Source organism: Poecilia reticulata, linkage group LG21, assembly GCF_000633615.1.
Source record: "Poecilia reticulata strain Guanapo linkage group LG21, Guppy_female_1.0+MT, whole genome shotgun sequence".
Classification (NCBI taxonomy): Eukaryota; Metazoa; Chordata; class Actinopteri; order Cyprinodontiformes; family Poeciliidae; genus Poecilia; species Poecilia reticulata.
Window position 1 is genome coordinate 5,313,371 of NC_024351.1, and position 17,779 is coordinate 5,331,149.

General features: G+C 36.5%; 2 protein-coding genes across 2 annotated transcripts; both read right to left on the bottom strand.

Annotated features, from left to right (window-relative positions):
- Positions 1–4,538: 4,538 nt before the first annotated feature.
- Positions 4,539–11,498, bottom strand: smpdl3a (sphingomyelin phosphodiesterase acid like 3A). The gene is made up of 8 exons (XM_008397184.2): positions 11,276–11,498; positions 10,465–10,678; positions 9,159–9,303; positions 8,029–8,125; positions 7,352–7,515; positions 7,098–7,278; positions 6,593–6,717; positions 4,539–6,112 (listed from the first exon to the last, which is right to left on the bottom strand). The coding sequence occupies exons 1-8, from the start codon at positions 11,364–11,366 to the stop codon at positions 5,807–5,809; spliced, it is 1,323 nt and encodes a 440-aa protein (XP_008395406.1). The 5' UTR covers positions 11,367–11,498; the 3' UTR covers positions 4,539–5,806.
- Positions 11,499–12,364: 866 nt separating this feature from the next.
- LOC103457217 (fatty acid-binding protein, brain) lies at positions 12,365–13,868 on the bottom strand. The gene is made up of 4 exons (XM_008397183.2): positions 13,719–13,868; positions 13,415–13,587; positions 12,962–13,063; positions 12,365–12,634 (listed from the first exon to the last, which is right to left on the bottom strand). The coding sequence occupies exons 1-4, from the start codon at positions 13,789–13,791 to the stop codon at positions 12,584–12,586; spliced, it is 399 nt and encodes a 132-aa protein (XP_008395405.1). The 5' UTR covers positions 13,792–13,868; the 3' UTR covers positions 12,365–12,583.
- Positions 13,869–17,779: the final 3,911 nt, after the last annotated feature.

Consider the following 17,779-nt stretch of genomic DNA (forward strand, 5'->3'; position numbering starts at 1 on the left):
TTTTGTAGAAATGTAGTGAAGTAGAAAGTACAGATACTTACTGTAAAATGTAGTGGAGTAAAAGTAGAAACTATCCATTATTAAATCTACTTAAGTACAGATACACGAAAATTGTACTTAAGTACACCACTGAGAATATCTAATATTGTTAACATGCATGGTTGTTGATTTGTTTTGCAAATCTTTCATTAAAAGTTACTGCAAAGCATCTCACAGATTCAAAATTAAATCTGAAAAAAAAGATAAGGAAGCAGAGTTAATCAAAGTATGGCCAAGCTAACGTATCTTTAGTCACAGGGACTGATGTCTGCCCTGTTTGTAGTGCAGACAGGTTCTGACCAGAAGAATCTGATTTCAAAATGAAAATGTAACTTAAATTAACTTTATTTGAAATGTCATGTTTAGTTGTTGAGGACATTTTCTTTTTTAATTTGCCAGCAATCTATGATAATTATCACACCAAGTCCAAAAGCAAGCAATGCAACAGACTCTCAATGTTTCAATCTCTATGGTTAAGACAACAGTTTCTGAAATTAGAGTTAACATTTACCTCCCAGCATTAACTTGTTCCAAAGATAACTAGTTAACTTATAAGACATTTAATTCAGATATCAACCTGTGTGACGACGTTGTTTTACCAAGTTCAGGTTTATTTTTAAAGCGCATTTCAGCAGCAAGACAAAGTGCTTTACATCACGTCATACAGTCACCAATTGTGGAAAAAAACAAAACAACAAACATTACATTTTGTCAAATGCAATCAACAGAATAATCAAATAAAATCACGTCATAAATCAAATCACAGTCAGATAGGCAGACACAGCATATCTGGAGATTTTTATATTTTTCTCAGTACAATGTAGCTGGAGTAGCAAGGATTTTTCTTGAAACATGGTTATTTATGCTCAATTAAAATGACGTCACCTGTCAATCCTTCTAGGCTGTCATCTCGAGCATGCGCATTACGAGAACGGATTGTTGGGTAGCACAGGTAGTCAGGACGCCGGGGTTCGTCATTGCTAACGAGCTGCGATTACAGAGATTTTGAGGAAAATAATGAGAAATAAAGGTCAAACATTGTCAGTGGGGAGCAGGTAATCCCGGCAGCTGTTACACATATTGTTTAGAGGACGGAATATAATTTATTACATTTCCAAAACCCAAACGAAATCTGGAATAATGCAAGAAATTGATCAAGGCTTGTGGCAGACCCATGAATCTTGTTGAAGGAAACTGATCAACAGCAACTTCTACATGTTCGCCTGTAAGAAGGCAACTGGAAGTAAACATCACATTTTTTAATGACAGTGATTGATAGTCAAATCAAAGATCAATAAGTTAAGGTAGTTATGCTTGATTTTATGTGTGTAGATTCCAATGGTATAGCAGAAAGATAACATGTGCAACAGTATCTGCGTATTTACATTTAAGCACCTTTTTATGCTAATGTTCATTATTAAGCATTTACCTAAAAGCAGATTTTCACAAGCTCGTATTATTTAAGTCATTAGTCACTTGGTTTGCAGCGTTCACACTCACATCGGAGACTTTGTGACCCTCATTCATTCTCTGGCTTTAATGTTGATTTCTCCATCGTTTCCCATAAATAACCAGAACTACCTGATGTACAGCTCGTTGGAGAACATTCTTGTCTTTCGTCTTTGCCTCAGTGTTGGCTGATGAGGCAAAACTGACTCAAAAAAATGTCCTGGATAATGCATTGAGTTTCTCTACCTGTGCCTTTAAAACGTTGTTTGTTTGTAGAAGGTTTGCTCTACTTCCACATGGGGGCGGAGTCGGCGTTGCATCATGTCAATTTCAGACTAATTGCTCTGGAGTAAACAGGGATGTTTACATTAAAAAAACGCAGAGACAATCCCAAAATCACAACTAATGAATTAAACTAGTTGATAGACTTTAGAGGACTCCTAACCCTTTACAAGAAAAATATAAATGATCAAGTTCATCTTTCATCAAAAGGAAATTAACTTTTTTTGTGCTACAGATATCATTGAAATAAGATAAATTAATTCCATATAATCAATACAATTTCACAAAAGTGACATTTCAGAGGTAGAAAACAAATTTGCCTTTATCAAACATAATAAAATTAAATATATATTCATGCAGAAGCTTCTTAAGAGATAGTTCTTCAAACCTAAAGATGCTGAAAGGGATTATCTTAGCTGGACAAAGGTGATGTGGAGCATGCACACACAGATTCCTGCTCCCCAGGAGAGGGCTGCTGGACGGTTGTACTGTCCTGACAGTAATCCTCAGATTAACTGGTGTGGGCCTCCACCAGTCAGCCAGAACAAAGCAGAAATCTATGCAAACCTGAACATGTGGGTCAGTGAGCCAAACCAAACCAGTCAGACAGTTTAAGACAGTCTGTCAACTGAAAACAATGTTTCAACCACTGGATTCAGTCATTTCTTGCACTGCGAAGTGTTGGCAACAATACTAGGAAATATTAAAACTTGTTCTTAGCTATTCCTGTTTCTGATAAAGGGTCTGTATTGGCACCATGAAGACTTTTCAAAGCTGTAATCATATTAAAACATTTTAAATACTTGTCTCATATTATCTTGTCTGTATGAGCTTCAATTAGCATGTGAATGAATTTATGTAATTTAAATAGAAATCCAGTGGATCTCCAATATTCTGTATTTTTAGAGACCACAACCGCCTAATAGCTGAAATCTGAATAATCAAATAATTTTGAGTGAGAGAGAAATTTGCATGGTTAGAGTAGTTGCAGGATGATGCCATCTTTGTTTTATGACTTATTGCATGAACAAACTTATTCAGGTGTGATTTTAATTGCGTTTCTTAATTAATGAAAACACCACAATGTTTTTTGACATTAGTGGACAATAGACAAAGTTTTGCACACACTTGTAATGGATATGCAGGTACTGTTACCCATGCAACCTCCCCGGGCAAGATGATGCCCTGGGTGGTGAACCATATTGATCACAGCCATAACTGACACTAATTAGATCTTTAAAAAGTTTGGAACTACGGAAAACAAACAAACAGAAAAAAACAAACAAGTGATCTGTCTCAGTTTTAGCTGCATTTGTATTTAGAGATATCAAATAATTATGTCTCCACTACATTAATAAAGAAACATGCTGTTTTGGTGGTTTGGCTGCTACATAAAATGTGCATAAAATGCTGTCAAGAACTGCACAGCATACATTTCATAAGTTCATGAAGCTTAAAGTCCATCAGAATCTGCAGCAGAAATCTCATCTACTCACACACATGCCTTACAGTTCATCAGTTTGTCTGCTCTGGAGTTGAAAGGATTGCTAATAATAGTGAGCGAAGCGATGGATCCACATGATTGGAAGCTCTGGTCCTGTTACTGTGGTGATGGACTCCTCTGCATTGCCATTCCTAGTACCGTCTTAGTCTCCACGGTTACATTTGGACAGGAACTGAGCGGAGGGAGGCCGGGGATGGACAGGAATAATAAAGGCAAAGGGGCACAAGAGGGGAAAGAGTTTGGCAAACACTCCAAGTACAGAGTTGAGGCTCAGGAACGGTTCCTAAACTCCTGACCAAAAAAAAAAAATCTTCTCCCAAAGTACAGTGAGTTTAATTTATTAGTAAATCTAGTAGTTCATTCTTTAAACATGAGGATATCTGAACATACTAACTTGTGTTCTAAATCTAAATTTTAAATGGATCTTAATTGATAAAGTGAGGGATAAAAATGGCTGAAGCTAAGCTAACCTTTGCTACTTAAATTCCCATCAGAAAGTGAATTACATTAATTGTTTTTGAAAGATGGGAAACTTTAGTGTTTTTGCCATCCAGCTTTTGGTGATCTGAGCTGATGCATTTGAACACACAAAACAGGCAGTGTGCGGGAAGCTTTGGTTGAGGTCCACTCAACATTAGAGGAGCGAGGCAAAGGGGACAAAAGAGTCGGGGGGGTGATGGGAAGGAGGTGAGGGTCAAATTCTTCAGTTGGTGGCTGAGAAACGCGGGGGATTTTCTAGAAAGTTTGAACAAGAGAAGAATAAGACCGGATGGTGGGAGGGAATGAACTTGAGTGTTGACAGTCAACTGGTATTGACTGCTGTTGCTTTGCGTCTCCAGCAGGGGGAAACTAGTTCATGCTGCTTCAGTTTATAACTTTTAATCGTTATTTCCTGAGTCTTTTAGTGGAATTTTGGAAAATAACTCATTTGGACACAACGTATAACCGGAGGAACAATGCAGTAACGGTTATATTCGTGTGAGGCATATCATATTTTCATCCTACTGGAACTCAGGGAGGATTTCCTCCATTTTCAGGATTTCCAAGGTCTCATTCGTTTCTGAGCCAGAAACGTTGGTTCCCAGACTGTCTGTGAAAAACGTGATAAGTTTCGTATAAGAAGGTAACAACTCTGTCCAGTCACCACAGATCAGACACTGAACATGTCTACTTTCTGTTCTCTTGCAAGAAAAAAGTTCTGTGAGTGAAAATCACAAATCTCTGTCTGTGCCTGGTCACTTGATCACGGTTAATTATAGGAAACTTATTTTTCTTCATTTTATTTAGAATTCTTCAAGGATAATTAATCTATCAATAAACCAACTTTGCTCAGACAAAATGTTTCTCATTATTCAGAGAAAGAATATGCAGAAAACAAAATAAATCCATTATTGTGCGACATCTAACACATTTTCTGTTTAGTTTTGATGAAGCAGAAAATGAAATTCATAAACATTATTGTCTATTAAAACACAGATGTGATCTGATTCACATTTTAATCAGTTATAGATAAAAATCTCACTGTAACATGGAATCTGTAAAACAAACATTTAGTCAAAAAACAACACAATTTGTTCTCATTAAATGATCTTGAATCGACTGAGTTCCCATCCTGGATGTTCATCATCCTGTCTGCATGTAGATTCAGGCTCAATTCTCCACAAACACATTCCTGATGACGCACAAATTGTGCATTTCTTTTGGTAATGATGATGTGCAAGAAAAGGTACATCAAAAACACACAGAGACAGAAAATTATGTATAAAAATCTGTAAATGTGGTGATAAATAGTTCCATTTAACTTTAGGCAGCACGTACAATCACATATCGAAAAAAATAATTAATTGAGCAAGGTTTTTTTTTTGTTTACCAATATTTCCAGTAACAAGTAGAATCATAACATTTTTTAAACTAAGTTTATTGCCTGCTGAATAGTTTTAATTAAAATTTCAATTTAAATGTTTATTTTAGATACTCGGCATCGAGAGTTTAGGTTTCTGATATTTTTATAATCAGAAAAATATTCTAAATTCGCAAACAATTTTTGTATACTTTATTTCCCCTATTAACCCAAAGTACGTCTAAATATTAGTTTTAGTTTCCATGGAAACAGAAACTGTGGGAATCCAGCAGAAAGTAGCAACATATTTCTGGGATTATAATTGCACTTTGACACATTTTAAATCAATAAAACAAAATACATCTTTTGAAAAAGCACAGAGGAATGTAGACTAAAATATACATCATGATCTCCTCTGGTTTTGTAGAACATGCAACAACAGTTTTTGGTCATGAAACTTAAACATTCATCATCAAATTTCGCAACAATAATTATATCAGGTAGTTCGGCTGTTGTGTTGCTCAACATAACAAATCTGATTCTCCACATGCATCAAGTAAAAGCATAAAGTGACATAAAACTGAAACACCAGTTGATGTTTCAGTGAAGGCAGAGTCTAACATTTCCCTGTCATTTGATTCCAGCAGATACAAAAACACTAAAGAGTTTAAATTTTCCTGAGGATAAACTTGCTACCAGTCTGCACTGGAAGCACATTTGGAGTAGGACTGCTGGTCCAGGTAGAGAACGGCACACACCTGGCGGACCTTGCAGCTTCCATCACAGACAATGCTGCTGTTGTAGTTGACCATGAAGTGGCTGAAGTACTTATCGAAGGCTTTGCTCTGCGGCAGCATGAAGCTCAGGCCCAGCTCAAGCAGACTTTTCGGCTGCAGGTCGCTCAGTCCAAACGCCTCGGTCATGATGTATTCCAGCCTCCAGTCGGACCTTTGTTTCTCGTTGGCTTCCGTCAGATTCAGATAGTACTGCCAGATATCCTTCAAAGGGACAGAAAAGAGCCGCATAGAATGAGACAAAGAAAGAAAGCAAAGCCAGTGTGAAAGCCAGAACCAGGTTTTGTGTTCTGATTGGCACCGTGATTAATCATAAAATCACGTTTAGCTTCGCTCTTTAGACAGAGAGAGGGAGGGACATTAGAGGTTTTACTTAAATCGGTTTGAATACCTGCTCAAAAGAAAATAAGTCACTTATAACTGTTGTATGTTACAATAAACTATTTTTTGTCCTCTCCACTCTTTGCCAAATTCATTTGGTTTAATAAAGTCAAGTCATTTTGCTGCCTGATACAGAAACCTTCATCTTGATATCAAAGATCCTTTTTAACCCCAATATGAGAGATATATCATTTTCTAAAACAGTGCTGTGAATAATATTATATGCTTATCAAACCTGTGCAATTTTTTTGAGATAAAAGCAAACAACAAAATAAAGCTTCTAGTTCGTTCAAACCTTCTTACCATGACACTGTAATCCTTGTTGCTGTACAGATACATGCGGAAACCTGGGTTGTTGGAATATTGCTCCCAAAAACTTTTGATGGGTGTAACAGCCGGCGACACAAACAGAGAATTCACTGGAGATCCTGCAGAAACACAACCAGATGTACTGTCACTACACCATGAATATCCATTTAAAGATATGTTATTCACAATTTTATTTCAAATGTCATCGATTTACTCTTCCGTGGCTACATAATTGTTTAATTTGATCTATAATGGCTGTAAAACTGCATCACAGTAAACAGATTAGCTTCAGGGAATAACTGAGTTGCTTTAACTCAACTAACCATCAGTTATCTTAATGCAATGTGTTGCACTTCCTAATGAGACGGATATTAAAGTAAACCATTAAAATTAGACGGCAGGTTTGGGCAACAGACAGCTTACAGGCTGCAGTAATACCACGAGGGTCAGTTAAAGTAACAGTCAGCGTGTTTAGGTCCACTCTGCTTGTTTTTCTTGCCTTGCTCATCCAGCAGCACCATGATGCTGTCTCTGTGGGTGTGGCCATAAAACTGCCCTGCAACAACATGGCTGTACTTCCTGAAGATGGCCACCAGCCTCTCATTGTGGCTCTTTCTGATGGCGGTGGTGTTCCCGGCATAGGGCAGGTATCCCACCGGGACGTGGGCGATGACGTACACCTAACGGACAAAAACGTTAAACTGCAGGGATTAAACTGACCGAGCACACCGGCTTTAAGGTCAGAGGTCAAACCTTCTCTTTGTTCTGAGCAGATTTCTCCAGAGTTTTCTCCAGCCACTCAAACTGCCCGGCTGGGTCGGTCATGTTGATGGTGACTTCGTCAGGTCCGTAGTACAGGATGGTGTTGAGGCTCAGCAGGCGGAGGCCTGGTTTTACCAGCTGGGAGTAGAAACCACCTGCAGGAACAAGCCAGATCACAAAACAACCAACAGAAAACAAACCTTTAAAATGAATCTATTAGTGATAAACAATAAATTCAAATGGCAAGAAGTATAAACTGCAAAATGTTCATGTGATTTCATGAAACCTGCTAATACCAGGTTTAATGCTGCTTCTCAAAACTGAAGATTTGCTCATTTTATGTCCTAAAATTTCACTGATTTTTGCAAAACATCAAGATATACAAAAATCTGAATATGATTAATTGGTATTTCAAGTCATAATAAAATTGTGCATTTGGATTAAAACACAAAAAGACCATTGGATAGCAGATAAAAACATTGTATGTACTAATTTTTAGTCATATTACCTTTCCTAGACAACTTTACTCTGAGATTAAATCTGTTTTGGTTTCAGGCTCCAAAATGAAACTGAACTGGATCTAATAAAAACATGAATCAGAACCACAGCTCAGTTCCACTTTCCCAGCGTTTCAAACATCCTGGTTGGTGTGGGAGGTTTTAACGCACCTTGTGAGAGAGTGGTGAGAGCTTCAGGCTCCAGCCAGCGTTTCCACAGAACAGCAGCTGCTTTGTAGATGTCGTTAGTCGAGTCTGGCATCTGGTCCTAAAATAATGAGTACATACAGCCACGGTGAGAATAAAGTACACCCTAATCTGATCTGATTTGGCTCTAAAACAAAATAATAAAAAACATAACCAAACTCGAAGTTGGTTATGTTAATAATAATGTTAATACAACCTCTGTTGCAGATTTAATTAACTATAACAGAGTTGCCTATTTTATTGTCATTCGGTTTTAAAAGGTTTAGGGACAGCCACTGTTTGACGTCTATGAGACATTGCAGTAAAAGCTCAAATTAGTCTTTTCCAGGTTTTATGGGTAATATGTTTTATCTGTAAATATCTTTAAGCAAAGCTGTTAAATGAAAGGTTGTGACCCCAAAGACAGCAGTGTAAACAAAGCTGGGCCCAAAATTAGGGTTAGAGTGCAGGTTTTGATGTCTTTGATGTTTTTATCTTTACTTTTCATCTATTAACTTTTTTATTTCTCTTTCACACTGTCTAATGATGTAAAGCCCCCCTGGAAAACGTCCCAGTTAAACAACGTTTAACTAAAGTCCTACAGGGTTTAGAGTCCCAGTTGACGGCGTTTCAACTAAAAACCTAGAGGTTGGAGTCCTTGTCATACGGTGTTTTTGACTAAAGTCCCAGAGGGTTTGAGTCCCAGTTAAACGACGTTTAACTGAAGTCCTTAAAGTGGCGCGGATTTGAATGTTTTTATCTTTTTTTTCAAAATCTCTTTCTCTTTCTCACTGTTTATTCAATGTCACCTGCTGTTTTTATTTTAATTATGTAAAGCACTTTGAAATGCCTTGCTGCTGAAATGTGCTATACAAATAACATTTTATGATTTTATTTGTCTGCCTGGATTGAAAACTGGACCTTGGGACCTTAACTGGACCTTAGCTAAGTTTTCCGAACTAGAAAAAAAAACTTCCCCTTCTTCAGGGCTATTTGAGTCCACAGCCTGGTGATGACTGGGCTACACCTTCATCCTTCATCCTTCCTCTCTGTCAGGCGCCATGGTTACCTGTGGCCAGTAGTCATGGTTACCTGTGGCCAGTAGTCATGGTTACCTGTGGCCAGTAGTCGTGGTTTCCCAGTGCGGGGAAGACGGTCAGGTTGGGGAAGTGCTGAGTGATGGTCTGCGTCATGTTACTGATCACCTGGATCACCAGGTCAGTAGACAGCTCATCTGGAGGGACGTGAGGCGGACTGTCGCTGTGAGACAAAGAAAACCTGAGCTGGTAGATCTGCTTAAGTCATTAACCGTTTGGGTCAAAAAGCATGTGAAATTTACCTAAACTGATTTATAGCTCAAATCATTAACCTTATAAAAAAACACAGAAGAGTACATCAAAGGTGATTGTATCTTCAGCAAAAGAGGAAGTGATATTTCCTCTTCACAGCACATTCGGTTTTGTTACAGGAACACACAAAAAAACAAAAAACAAATGCTGAGCTAAACTTTCTAAGCAACACGAGAACATTGGTAGAGAAAGGAAAAATTATGAATTAATCTTTCTTTATCATATAAACAGAATAATAAATGTTTATTTCTAAATACTAAATGTTTTGTTACAGATTAACTCATTCATAAAATAAAAATTATGGCATTTTCAGGTTTTATTGTCTCAGTCCAGATAATAAAGAGGGAAGTGATACTAATGCTTAGTCACATATCAAAGTTTTCTCTGTTTCTTATATCAGTAGAGTTCCCTAGTGAAAACAGAGTTAAGTAGATTTTTTTAAATGTTTATGTTCTCTGGTGTTTCTTTTCAGCATAAAATTAAAGACGGCTTTACAGAAATAAACTAAGATAAAGCAAATCTTTAACTATTTAACCATGCAGCATTCCTGATCAACTAGATAAACTGAGAAACTGACCTGAAGTGATCAAGTTTAATTACTTTCCCAATGTCAGAGAGTGAATTGCTACTTTTACAGATGTTAAAGTTCCCAGGTATATATATCAATTGCAAAAATGTGACATTGCAGTTTTATTTGACTGAAAACTGATGACTATGACAATGACTGATGGGCTAATAAACAACTTGAATACTGAGCCTGTAACGTCTTCATTCACAGTAATGGACATGAAAATGTTAAAGCAATTAAATCACTCAGAATAAACCACATTTATTCCCAGAACCATTTTTTTTCTGTTTTAAAGAAGTTTATCTGAGATCCACAACAACAGAAAAATAGAAACAGAATGTAAAACTGCTGATACTTTTAGTAAACTGGTTACTACTATCGCTGACAAACATCAGCACAATTTTACCTCAAGGTAAACTCACTAATGGCCAGAACTTAAAAAAAAAGAAATCACAAAACCAATATTTCCTCCATCATTGAGAGACACTTTCTATCTGTACTGACCCAGTCCAGATGATGAAGTCCTCCTGATGTGTGAGAGGTGCCATGTTGGCGAAGGCCGACTGGATCAGGCTGTAGGGGGAGTCGCACAGGAAGTCTCCGTACAGACCGGCGTGCGTGGCGGGGGCTCCTTTGGAGGAGAAGCAAACCTTGGTGGGGTCCTGGGCCAGGTGGTAGCTGGGGTCCAGGTGGAGGTCAGTGATGTGCCAGAACCTTCCTGGAAAAACAGGACATTGGATCACATTAATAGAAATAATGAAATATCACAATGAGACAGTTTTACCATGATCAAATCCTGAAACATGACTTCTTTGTCCTCCTACTGACTCATTGTTTTGTCTATAAACACATCAACTGGCAATATATACTCTATTTTAAATTTTTTTATTGAATTGAATTTCTTCATGTTTTGTCAGACTCTATCCAAGAGTCAGCAGTCTTTTCTCCTTTAATTTTCTTTCTGTGTTTTCTAGGGCAGCAAAAGTGAAAGTCTGACGTCTGAGGCAGAACTTCGTTTAAAACTCTTCCAATTCTTACATATTTGCTTTTGGAATAAAATATTCACCTTCAACAGCAGATTGTAGCTTTTGGTACACATTAGTAGAGCCTTTCTAACAATTCGGCAAGTGAGTAAAGTATCGCCATATTTATATATCCACTATAATAGCAACTCTGCGTTTTATGCCGTTTAAAACCGTAAAGAGAAACTTTAATATCCACAGGCTAACCCCTCCTGCACACTTAAATCTGCGTGCTTCTCTGCATATTGATAAAAGACTCCAGTTGTCATTAAAAACAGGAGTTTTCCACTCACCTGTTCCTGACAGGTAGCTGCTTCCGGTCGGAGCAGCAGAGCCCGGAGCCGCTGCGCAGAGCAGCAGAAAGAAACAAACAACCTGAGACATGATGAGAGGAAAGTAATAAAAAAAAAAAGTACTTTACATGGGTTTTATATGAAGTACAGTAGCTGAACTAAAGTAGCCGATCACTTCTAGGAAGTAAACAGGAAGTAGTTTGATCAGCTGATCAGCTGACCGTTTTGGAGCAGAAGGGGGAGGAGTTAACTCGGAGCACGTACTGTGTTTACGTCATGGCGGATTACTCAAGCGGTACAACAAACCAGATAGTAATTTGTCTTTTATACCATCTATGTTTATGATTGCAATGACCAAAGTACCTTTTGTTATTTTTTGGCGGGGAGTTCAATAAATATAATAATTTATCCTATGCGTGAATATATAAACATATGTTAGCTTCAGATATTAGAGACCTTTAAGGATAATAACTAAAAAAAGTTTGTACAGCAACCAGTTTTTCTATTTTTGCTTTTTAAAGTCACACTAATCTAATTTAGATAATCAAAGATTATTTATCTGCAATCATGATCTTATGTTAAAAATATTACATAAGTTTTCAGTTTTCTTGTTTATCCTAATAAAACTCCTTGTCACCTAATTTATACAAACACTGATTATGCTTTGGATTACAATGTATTCTTCTAAAATTATTAATTAGATTTAGAGTAAAATTTAAATGAAATAAAAAAGGAGAGCATTTAGTCATCAATAAATACAGTCAGAGGAACATTTCTGCCAAAACTCATTCAAAATGGCTGAAGTAGTTAAAATGTAATGCATGAAGTTTAATTATCCCAGGAAATAGCCTCACCCCCACCCCTCCATTTTTCAAAAGGTGTGGCCAATAACATTTTCTAAACGTCCTGCTTCACATTTCAGGACAACTCACACAGCAAATGTGCTACAAAAACAGCTTAATATTGTTTTGCAGTGAAAAAAAAACTGTGTTTTTGTCGTTGGATTAACTTTATGGAGAAAACACGATGTGCAAGTAAACTATTTGTGTTGAATCATTAATTTTAAGCAAAATACACATGAAAACACAGGACATTTCATTTCTTTATTTCATGTCTTACACAGTGTTGCAAAGTCGTTCCATTTGTCATGACAGAAATTTATTCATATAAAAAAAACATTTTACAAAACATGTGCAGCTTGCAGATCTTTTACATGTGGAGGAGAATGAAGTGCAAAGAGCAAACAGTCCACAATAATTATAAAATGGAGGCGGGCTGGCCGGTTCGTGGTGCTGTCAGGTGGAGCTCTCATGCCTTCTCATAGGTGCGCACCGCATGGATGTCTTCAAAGGTCAAATTCTGCACAAAACAGACAAAAATGTGTAAGAACTTTGGTCTGGATTAGACTTAAAAATGAATTATAGATGCAGATAAGATCATACTTAGTGGAATTCTTTGATTTGCTCTACTTGTGCTTAAATGTCATTAATTTGTGCACATAACCTAATTTATATTTCCAACATTTAAGAAACTGTTGTTTCTATATGGAAAAACAATTCACAGTGTGTAGAAGAAGATGAACATTTGTTCAATATTTTACTTTAAGACTTTTTTGGTCAATTTTATTGATTGAGCCACAAATAAAAGTCGTTAATGAAGAGAAAAATGTGCATGTTGTGTTTTTACCATGATCATTTTGCCGTCTTTGATCTCTCTGACGAACTTGGTCTCTTTGCCGTCCCACTTCTGGACGTGGACCAGTTTGTCCCCATCCAGAGTCACTGTGGACTAAAAGGAACAAAATAAGAGTTTCAGTGTGAAAAAGCCTCAAATAAACCAGAATAAAGCTGTTTTTTTCTCCTGATAGTTTAAGATATTAAGTAATTGCACAGTTATAAAAATCACACAATTTTCAGACATGGAAAGAAAATAATTGTTTTTAGCTTGCAGAAAAGTTTTATGCTTGTTTTCAAATCCTTAGTGTCTTGAAATGAATCATAGATAGTTTTTTGATCTTAAAACACATTTTGTTTGCTTCAGTTGCTCATATTTAGACAGTGAATATTTTAATCTTTTACTGTGACTTGCTGAATAGAATGAACTACAGCATTGTGTGTGTTTTGTTTTCTGGGATCTTACTTTGCAGTTTCTGTCGTCGGCGGTGGTTTCGTCGAACTCCTCCCCCAGCGTGAAGCTGATCTCTGTGTTTTTGAAGGTGCTCTGGGTGCGGATCACCACCTTGTCTCCCTCCTGGCTGATGATGACGGTCGGCTTGGTCACGTTGCCGACCTGCCTGGTGGCAAAGCCCACACCTGAGCAAGAGACACAGGTGTGAGAGTCTGTTGAACCTCTTCAGTATAAATGTGCAGTTTGGATTCAAAAATGACCTGAAAACATAGATTTATTTTGTATTTGCTCATAATAAGCATCAAAAAAGACTCACCAAGTGCTTTCATGTACTCATCGAAGTTCTCGCTCTCGACCAGTTTCCAGGTGGCACAGAAGGCGTCGGCCATGGTGAAGGTTTGCAGGGAACACAGTTATCTCCAAAGCACACTGAGCAAGCTGCAGCTCTTCCACGTTTACTCCACACACTTATCATCCTGCCTCTTATTATTATGCACACATGTGGGCGGTGCCCAGCATCGCATTGGCTCAGGAGATTTTAACTGAGCTGTGATTGGCTGTTAAATTGGGTCAAGTTCTTTTAACAGAAAATACAAACTGAATTAGCCCATTTGTGTGTTTAACGATGCAATTACTCTTTTTGTTAGTCACGTGGGTGTGTATACTCTATAAACACAAAACAGATTTACATCTAAGAGGAGCAGATTTATCTTTATATGAAATTCTGCTGTGATGGATGTGAGAAAATAAATCTACTTAACACTACAGTTAGCTTTGAGCTCAGATCAGTATTTTGAGGGTAACTGAATGTAAATCTTCTGCTTCATGTTTGTTTTAAAGAATTTGGACATTTTCATCCGTTCGGCCTTTAGGAGTCGGACCGTCGGTTGTGTGAGGAATGCTTCCTGCAGGGGGTCGGCGCTCAGGCAGAATCACTTTGTTTGACAGCCTATTGTCCTGAGCTGCTTGAACGCTACCCTGCACAGAACCAGACACAATCTATTCACACACACACACACACACACACACACACACACACACACACACACACACACACACACACACACACACACACACTAATTAATGTGGTTAAACGTCTGCATACGTTCATGTTGGAGGCCGAACAAACGGCTGGCTTTCCAAAGAACCAGAGAAAAAAAGTTTCCCATTTAGGATTAAAGAGAAAAACATTTTCTGGTGCGTTTTGTTTTTCAAGCCTGAATTTCACCTTTTCTTTCTTAAAGCTAGAACCTCATGACAATAACAATAATATAACTTTAACGTAAACATTTGCTTCTAAAATATATGAAAATAGCTGCTGCCTATCTGGAATCCCAAAGGAACAAAACTGTTGGTTCCTTTCTGACCATATTTCAGAAAACTTTTTAAATTCTTGTTTATATGTGTAACTGCAGCTTTAAAGGAAGGTTTATTGCTTTATTTGTTTTGATTTTAAAACGTTTTTCAGCTTTAATGCACACAAAACTGCTTTAACTTATTTTTCCTCCAATCTTAATTTTTTAACATCTCCCTTCAATTTACTCTTCATATTTAGTTTTAAATAACTCATCTAGTGTTTTCTCTTTTTAATGTTTTTCTTCAAGTTGCTAAAGTATCCGTCACTCTGATTTTTCTAAGGATAGGAATTTTAAAAGTATGAATTAATAAAGTGCTTTAATTATTTCTAAATATACTATTTGCAGGGATGTGATTCACTATCGCATATTTTCAGGGGTAAAACTGTATTTTGTTCGCTAAATACAGATAAATGTAGAAGTGTGACAGAAACATGATGAAGGATCTCTAGCGCCCCCCTATGGTCATACACTGAATAGGATTCGACAAACTTAATCTGCAGCTTTTTAATTTAAAGACAAATATTCAACTGAATCAAAAATGATTTTTTTCCCCTAGACAGTATGAAAACAATATTTTAAATTTCAGAACAGATTTGTAACTAAATGAACATTTTTCACCATTTTTTTCTCACTCAGATGTTTTCTGTGCAGAAATAATATTCATATCAGTTCAATCTGAACACAAACATTCGTCCAGTTGTTAATTAACTGTTAAGCACAAAGTTATGATGAAGACAAAAAAAGGTAGATTAATGAAAAATTTAAAAAAATATTCACAAATATCTGTCGCATTTAATTATTACGATTATTTAATGAGAAGCGTTAAAAATATCATCTATTAACTTTTTACACAGTGATCATTTCCAGCAAAAATAATTTCAAGGCATTTTACAAGACAAAGAAATCCCCAATTTATTTCCAGACATAAATGATCAAATAAACGTGTTATTAAAGACAGATTCATTTACATACGCTCCAGTTCAGTCCTGGTTGTAACACAAAGCAGTAGCACACACTCAATAAAGCTGATTGGTTGAATAATATACGGCAGTCCAGCATTAATTTGCTCCTGATCAATGATGAGGCGACAGAGGGAAGGAATGACTCCATGTTAACAGGAAGGAATCTCCAGCAGAACCAGGATCAGAGTTACTGGTTCTTTACTGTGATTCTGGGTTTAAGAGCATTTTTCAAATTATCTCACCATAAACTTTTCTTTCTCCTTTTAACTTTTTGCTGTACAAACAGCAATATACCATCTGTCTTGGCTATATTAATATCAAAATATAGGACACAAAATCTGGAACAAAACATTCAAAAATGTAGAAGGAGAAAAATAAGTGGTGGTGGGCTTTTGTGGCAGAAAGATCTTCCTGTGTGACGATTCACAAGTGGAAAGTTTTGTTTTTCTCATGTGCATAAGAATAGATTTGATACGACAGGCGATGACTTACAGGATGTATCTGCTGGTGGTTAGGTGTTAGTTCCTGTCTATTAGCAGCAGCAGGTTTTATTCTGGTGGATTTTTTTTTTTTGTTTAAACTTCAACATGTCTGACGTTATGGAAAAATTCAGCAATTGTTTTCCACTCAAAGTGTGAAACCACAAAAGTTCAAAGATATTTATACCATAACGGTCAAACACTTTGTACTATAAGCACAGAGGAACATGGACGATGGAGATATATTAAAAAAACAACCTCTAGCAGTCATTGTGGACAAGCTTTCAGTATTACTGGTATTTAACAAACAAATAATTTAACAGAGTTTACATTTCCTGCTTCTCTCCACTAGAGGGCCTCAGCGCTCACTGATGTTCTCGAAAACATTCACTCACTTTCAATTTTATTTAGATTAAAGTTGTTGCAAATAATCCACCTGGTTTATTAAACATGATCTAATCTCACTTCTTTACTGAGTGTAGAGTAGAGACAGTCGAGATCGATGGTAGCCTGAGCAGCAGCAGCAGCAGAAGAAGAAGAAGAAGTATTCAGAGTGCTGTATGTCACAGAGTCGGGGATCTGAGAAGAAGAAATGCAGATACATGTTCAGAAAAAAATCCCTATTATCACAAGTTAATAATCCTTTGTACATTTACTATTTCACAAACCAACATGCTACATATTTTTGTAATTAATTATCAGTACCATAGGTTCCTGCTAAACTATTTCACATTACTCTGTAACACATCTTGAGTCTAAAAGGTTGTTTTTAGTAGAACAACTTACTCTGGACTTTTCCTTGGTCTCTTTAGTCTTTTTGGTCTTTTTGGTCTGAGTGATGGAGGCGTAGTGGACGCCGTCCTCAGGATCAGTCTGCACACAGAATGCAACAGAATAAATAAAACATTGTACCTTATTTAAACTAGCAAGACATTACATTCATTTATTTTGGTTTAACTAAATAATTTCCTCCAAATCACCAACATTTAGCTTTATACAGGACATTCAGAGTGAATTTCTTCTGGATTTAAAATCCATAAGGAAAAATGTAAACCTGTAGATTTATGTTGCCTCACACAATGAGATATGTTCATAGATGTTATGTTTGTAGATCTTTACTCACATAATAAATATATTTAAGAGTACTTTTAAGTTTGTTGTGCAGTTAAATCATGACAGTAAATTAATTTACTAATTAATGTATTCATAATTAAGGTTGGATTAAAAAAAAATAGATTTTGCTACTGAAAAAGTGTTGTCATTTTTTAAGGCTTTTATATTATTTACTATAAGGAAAACCAGTATGTGTGGAGGAATCTGGAATTCTGTTAGTTCATATTTTAAAAATGCATTTCTTCAAATACACAATTCTGACCAATACAAACAGGATGATTTTTTCAAAAATAGTTTAGAGTTAATAAATAACTAAAATGACTCTTTTTTGTTGAAATAATGCAAAGATTCAATGATTTACTTACTTTTCTTTCTTCTTCCTTTTTTGTTTTATTTTCTGAAAAAATAAAAGAATAATTTGGTTCAATTTGTCCTCTTGGAAAACAAAATTCCTGTCTGTTTTCT

Excerpts from the sequence above, each read along its gene's own strand:
- smpdl3a (XM_008397184.2), bottom strand. The coding sequence starts at position 11,366 with ATGTCTCAGGTTGTTTGTTTCTTTCTGCTGCTCTGCGCAGCGGCTCCG. Across the intron at positions 8,126-9,158 it reads ACCACGACTACTGGCCACAG|GACCAGATGCCAGACTCGAC; the intron begins GTAACCATGACT and ends TCATTATTTTAG. Across the intron at positions 7,279-7,351 it reads CTGCTCAGAACAAAGAGAAG|GTGTACGTCATCGCCCACGT; the intron begins GTTTGACCTCTG and ends TTTGTCCGTTAG.
- LOC103457217 (XM_008397183.2), bottom strand. The coding sequence starts at position 13,791 with ATGGCCGACGCCTTCTGTGCCACCTGGAAACTGGTCGAGAGCGAGAAC. Across the intron at positions 13,588-13,718 it reads TGAGTACATGAAAGCACTTG|GTGTGGGCTTTGCCACCAGG; the intron begins GTGAGTCTTTTT and ends TCTCTTGCTCAG. Across the intron at positions 13,064-13,414 it reads CCGACGACAGAAACTGCAAA|TCCACAGTGACTCTGGATGG; the intron begins GTAAGATCCCAG and ends TGTTCCTTTTAG.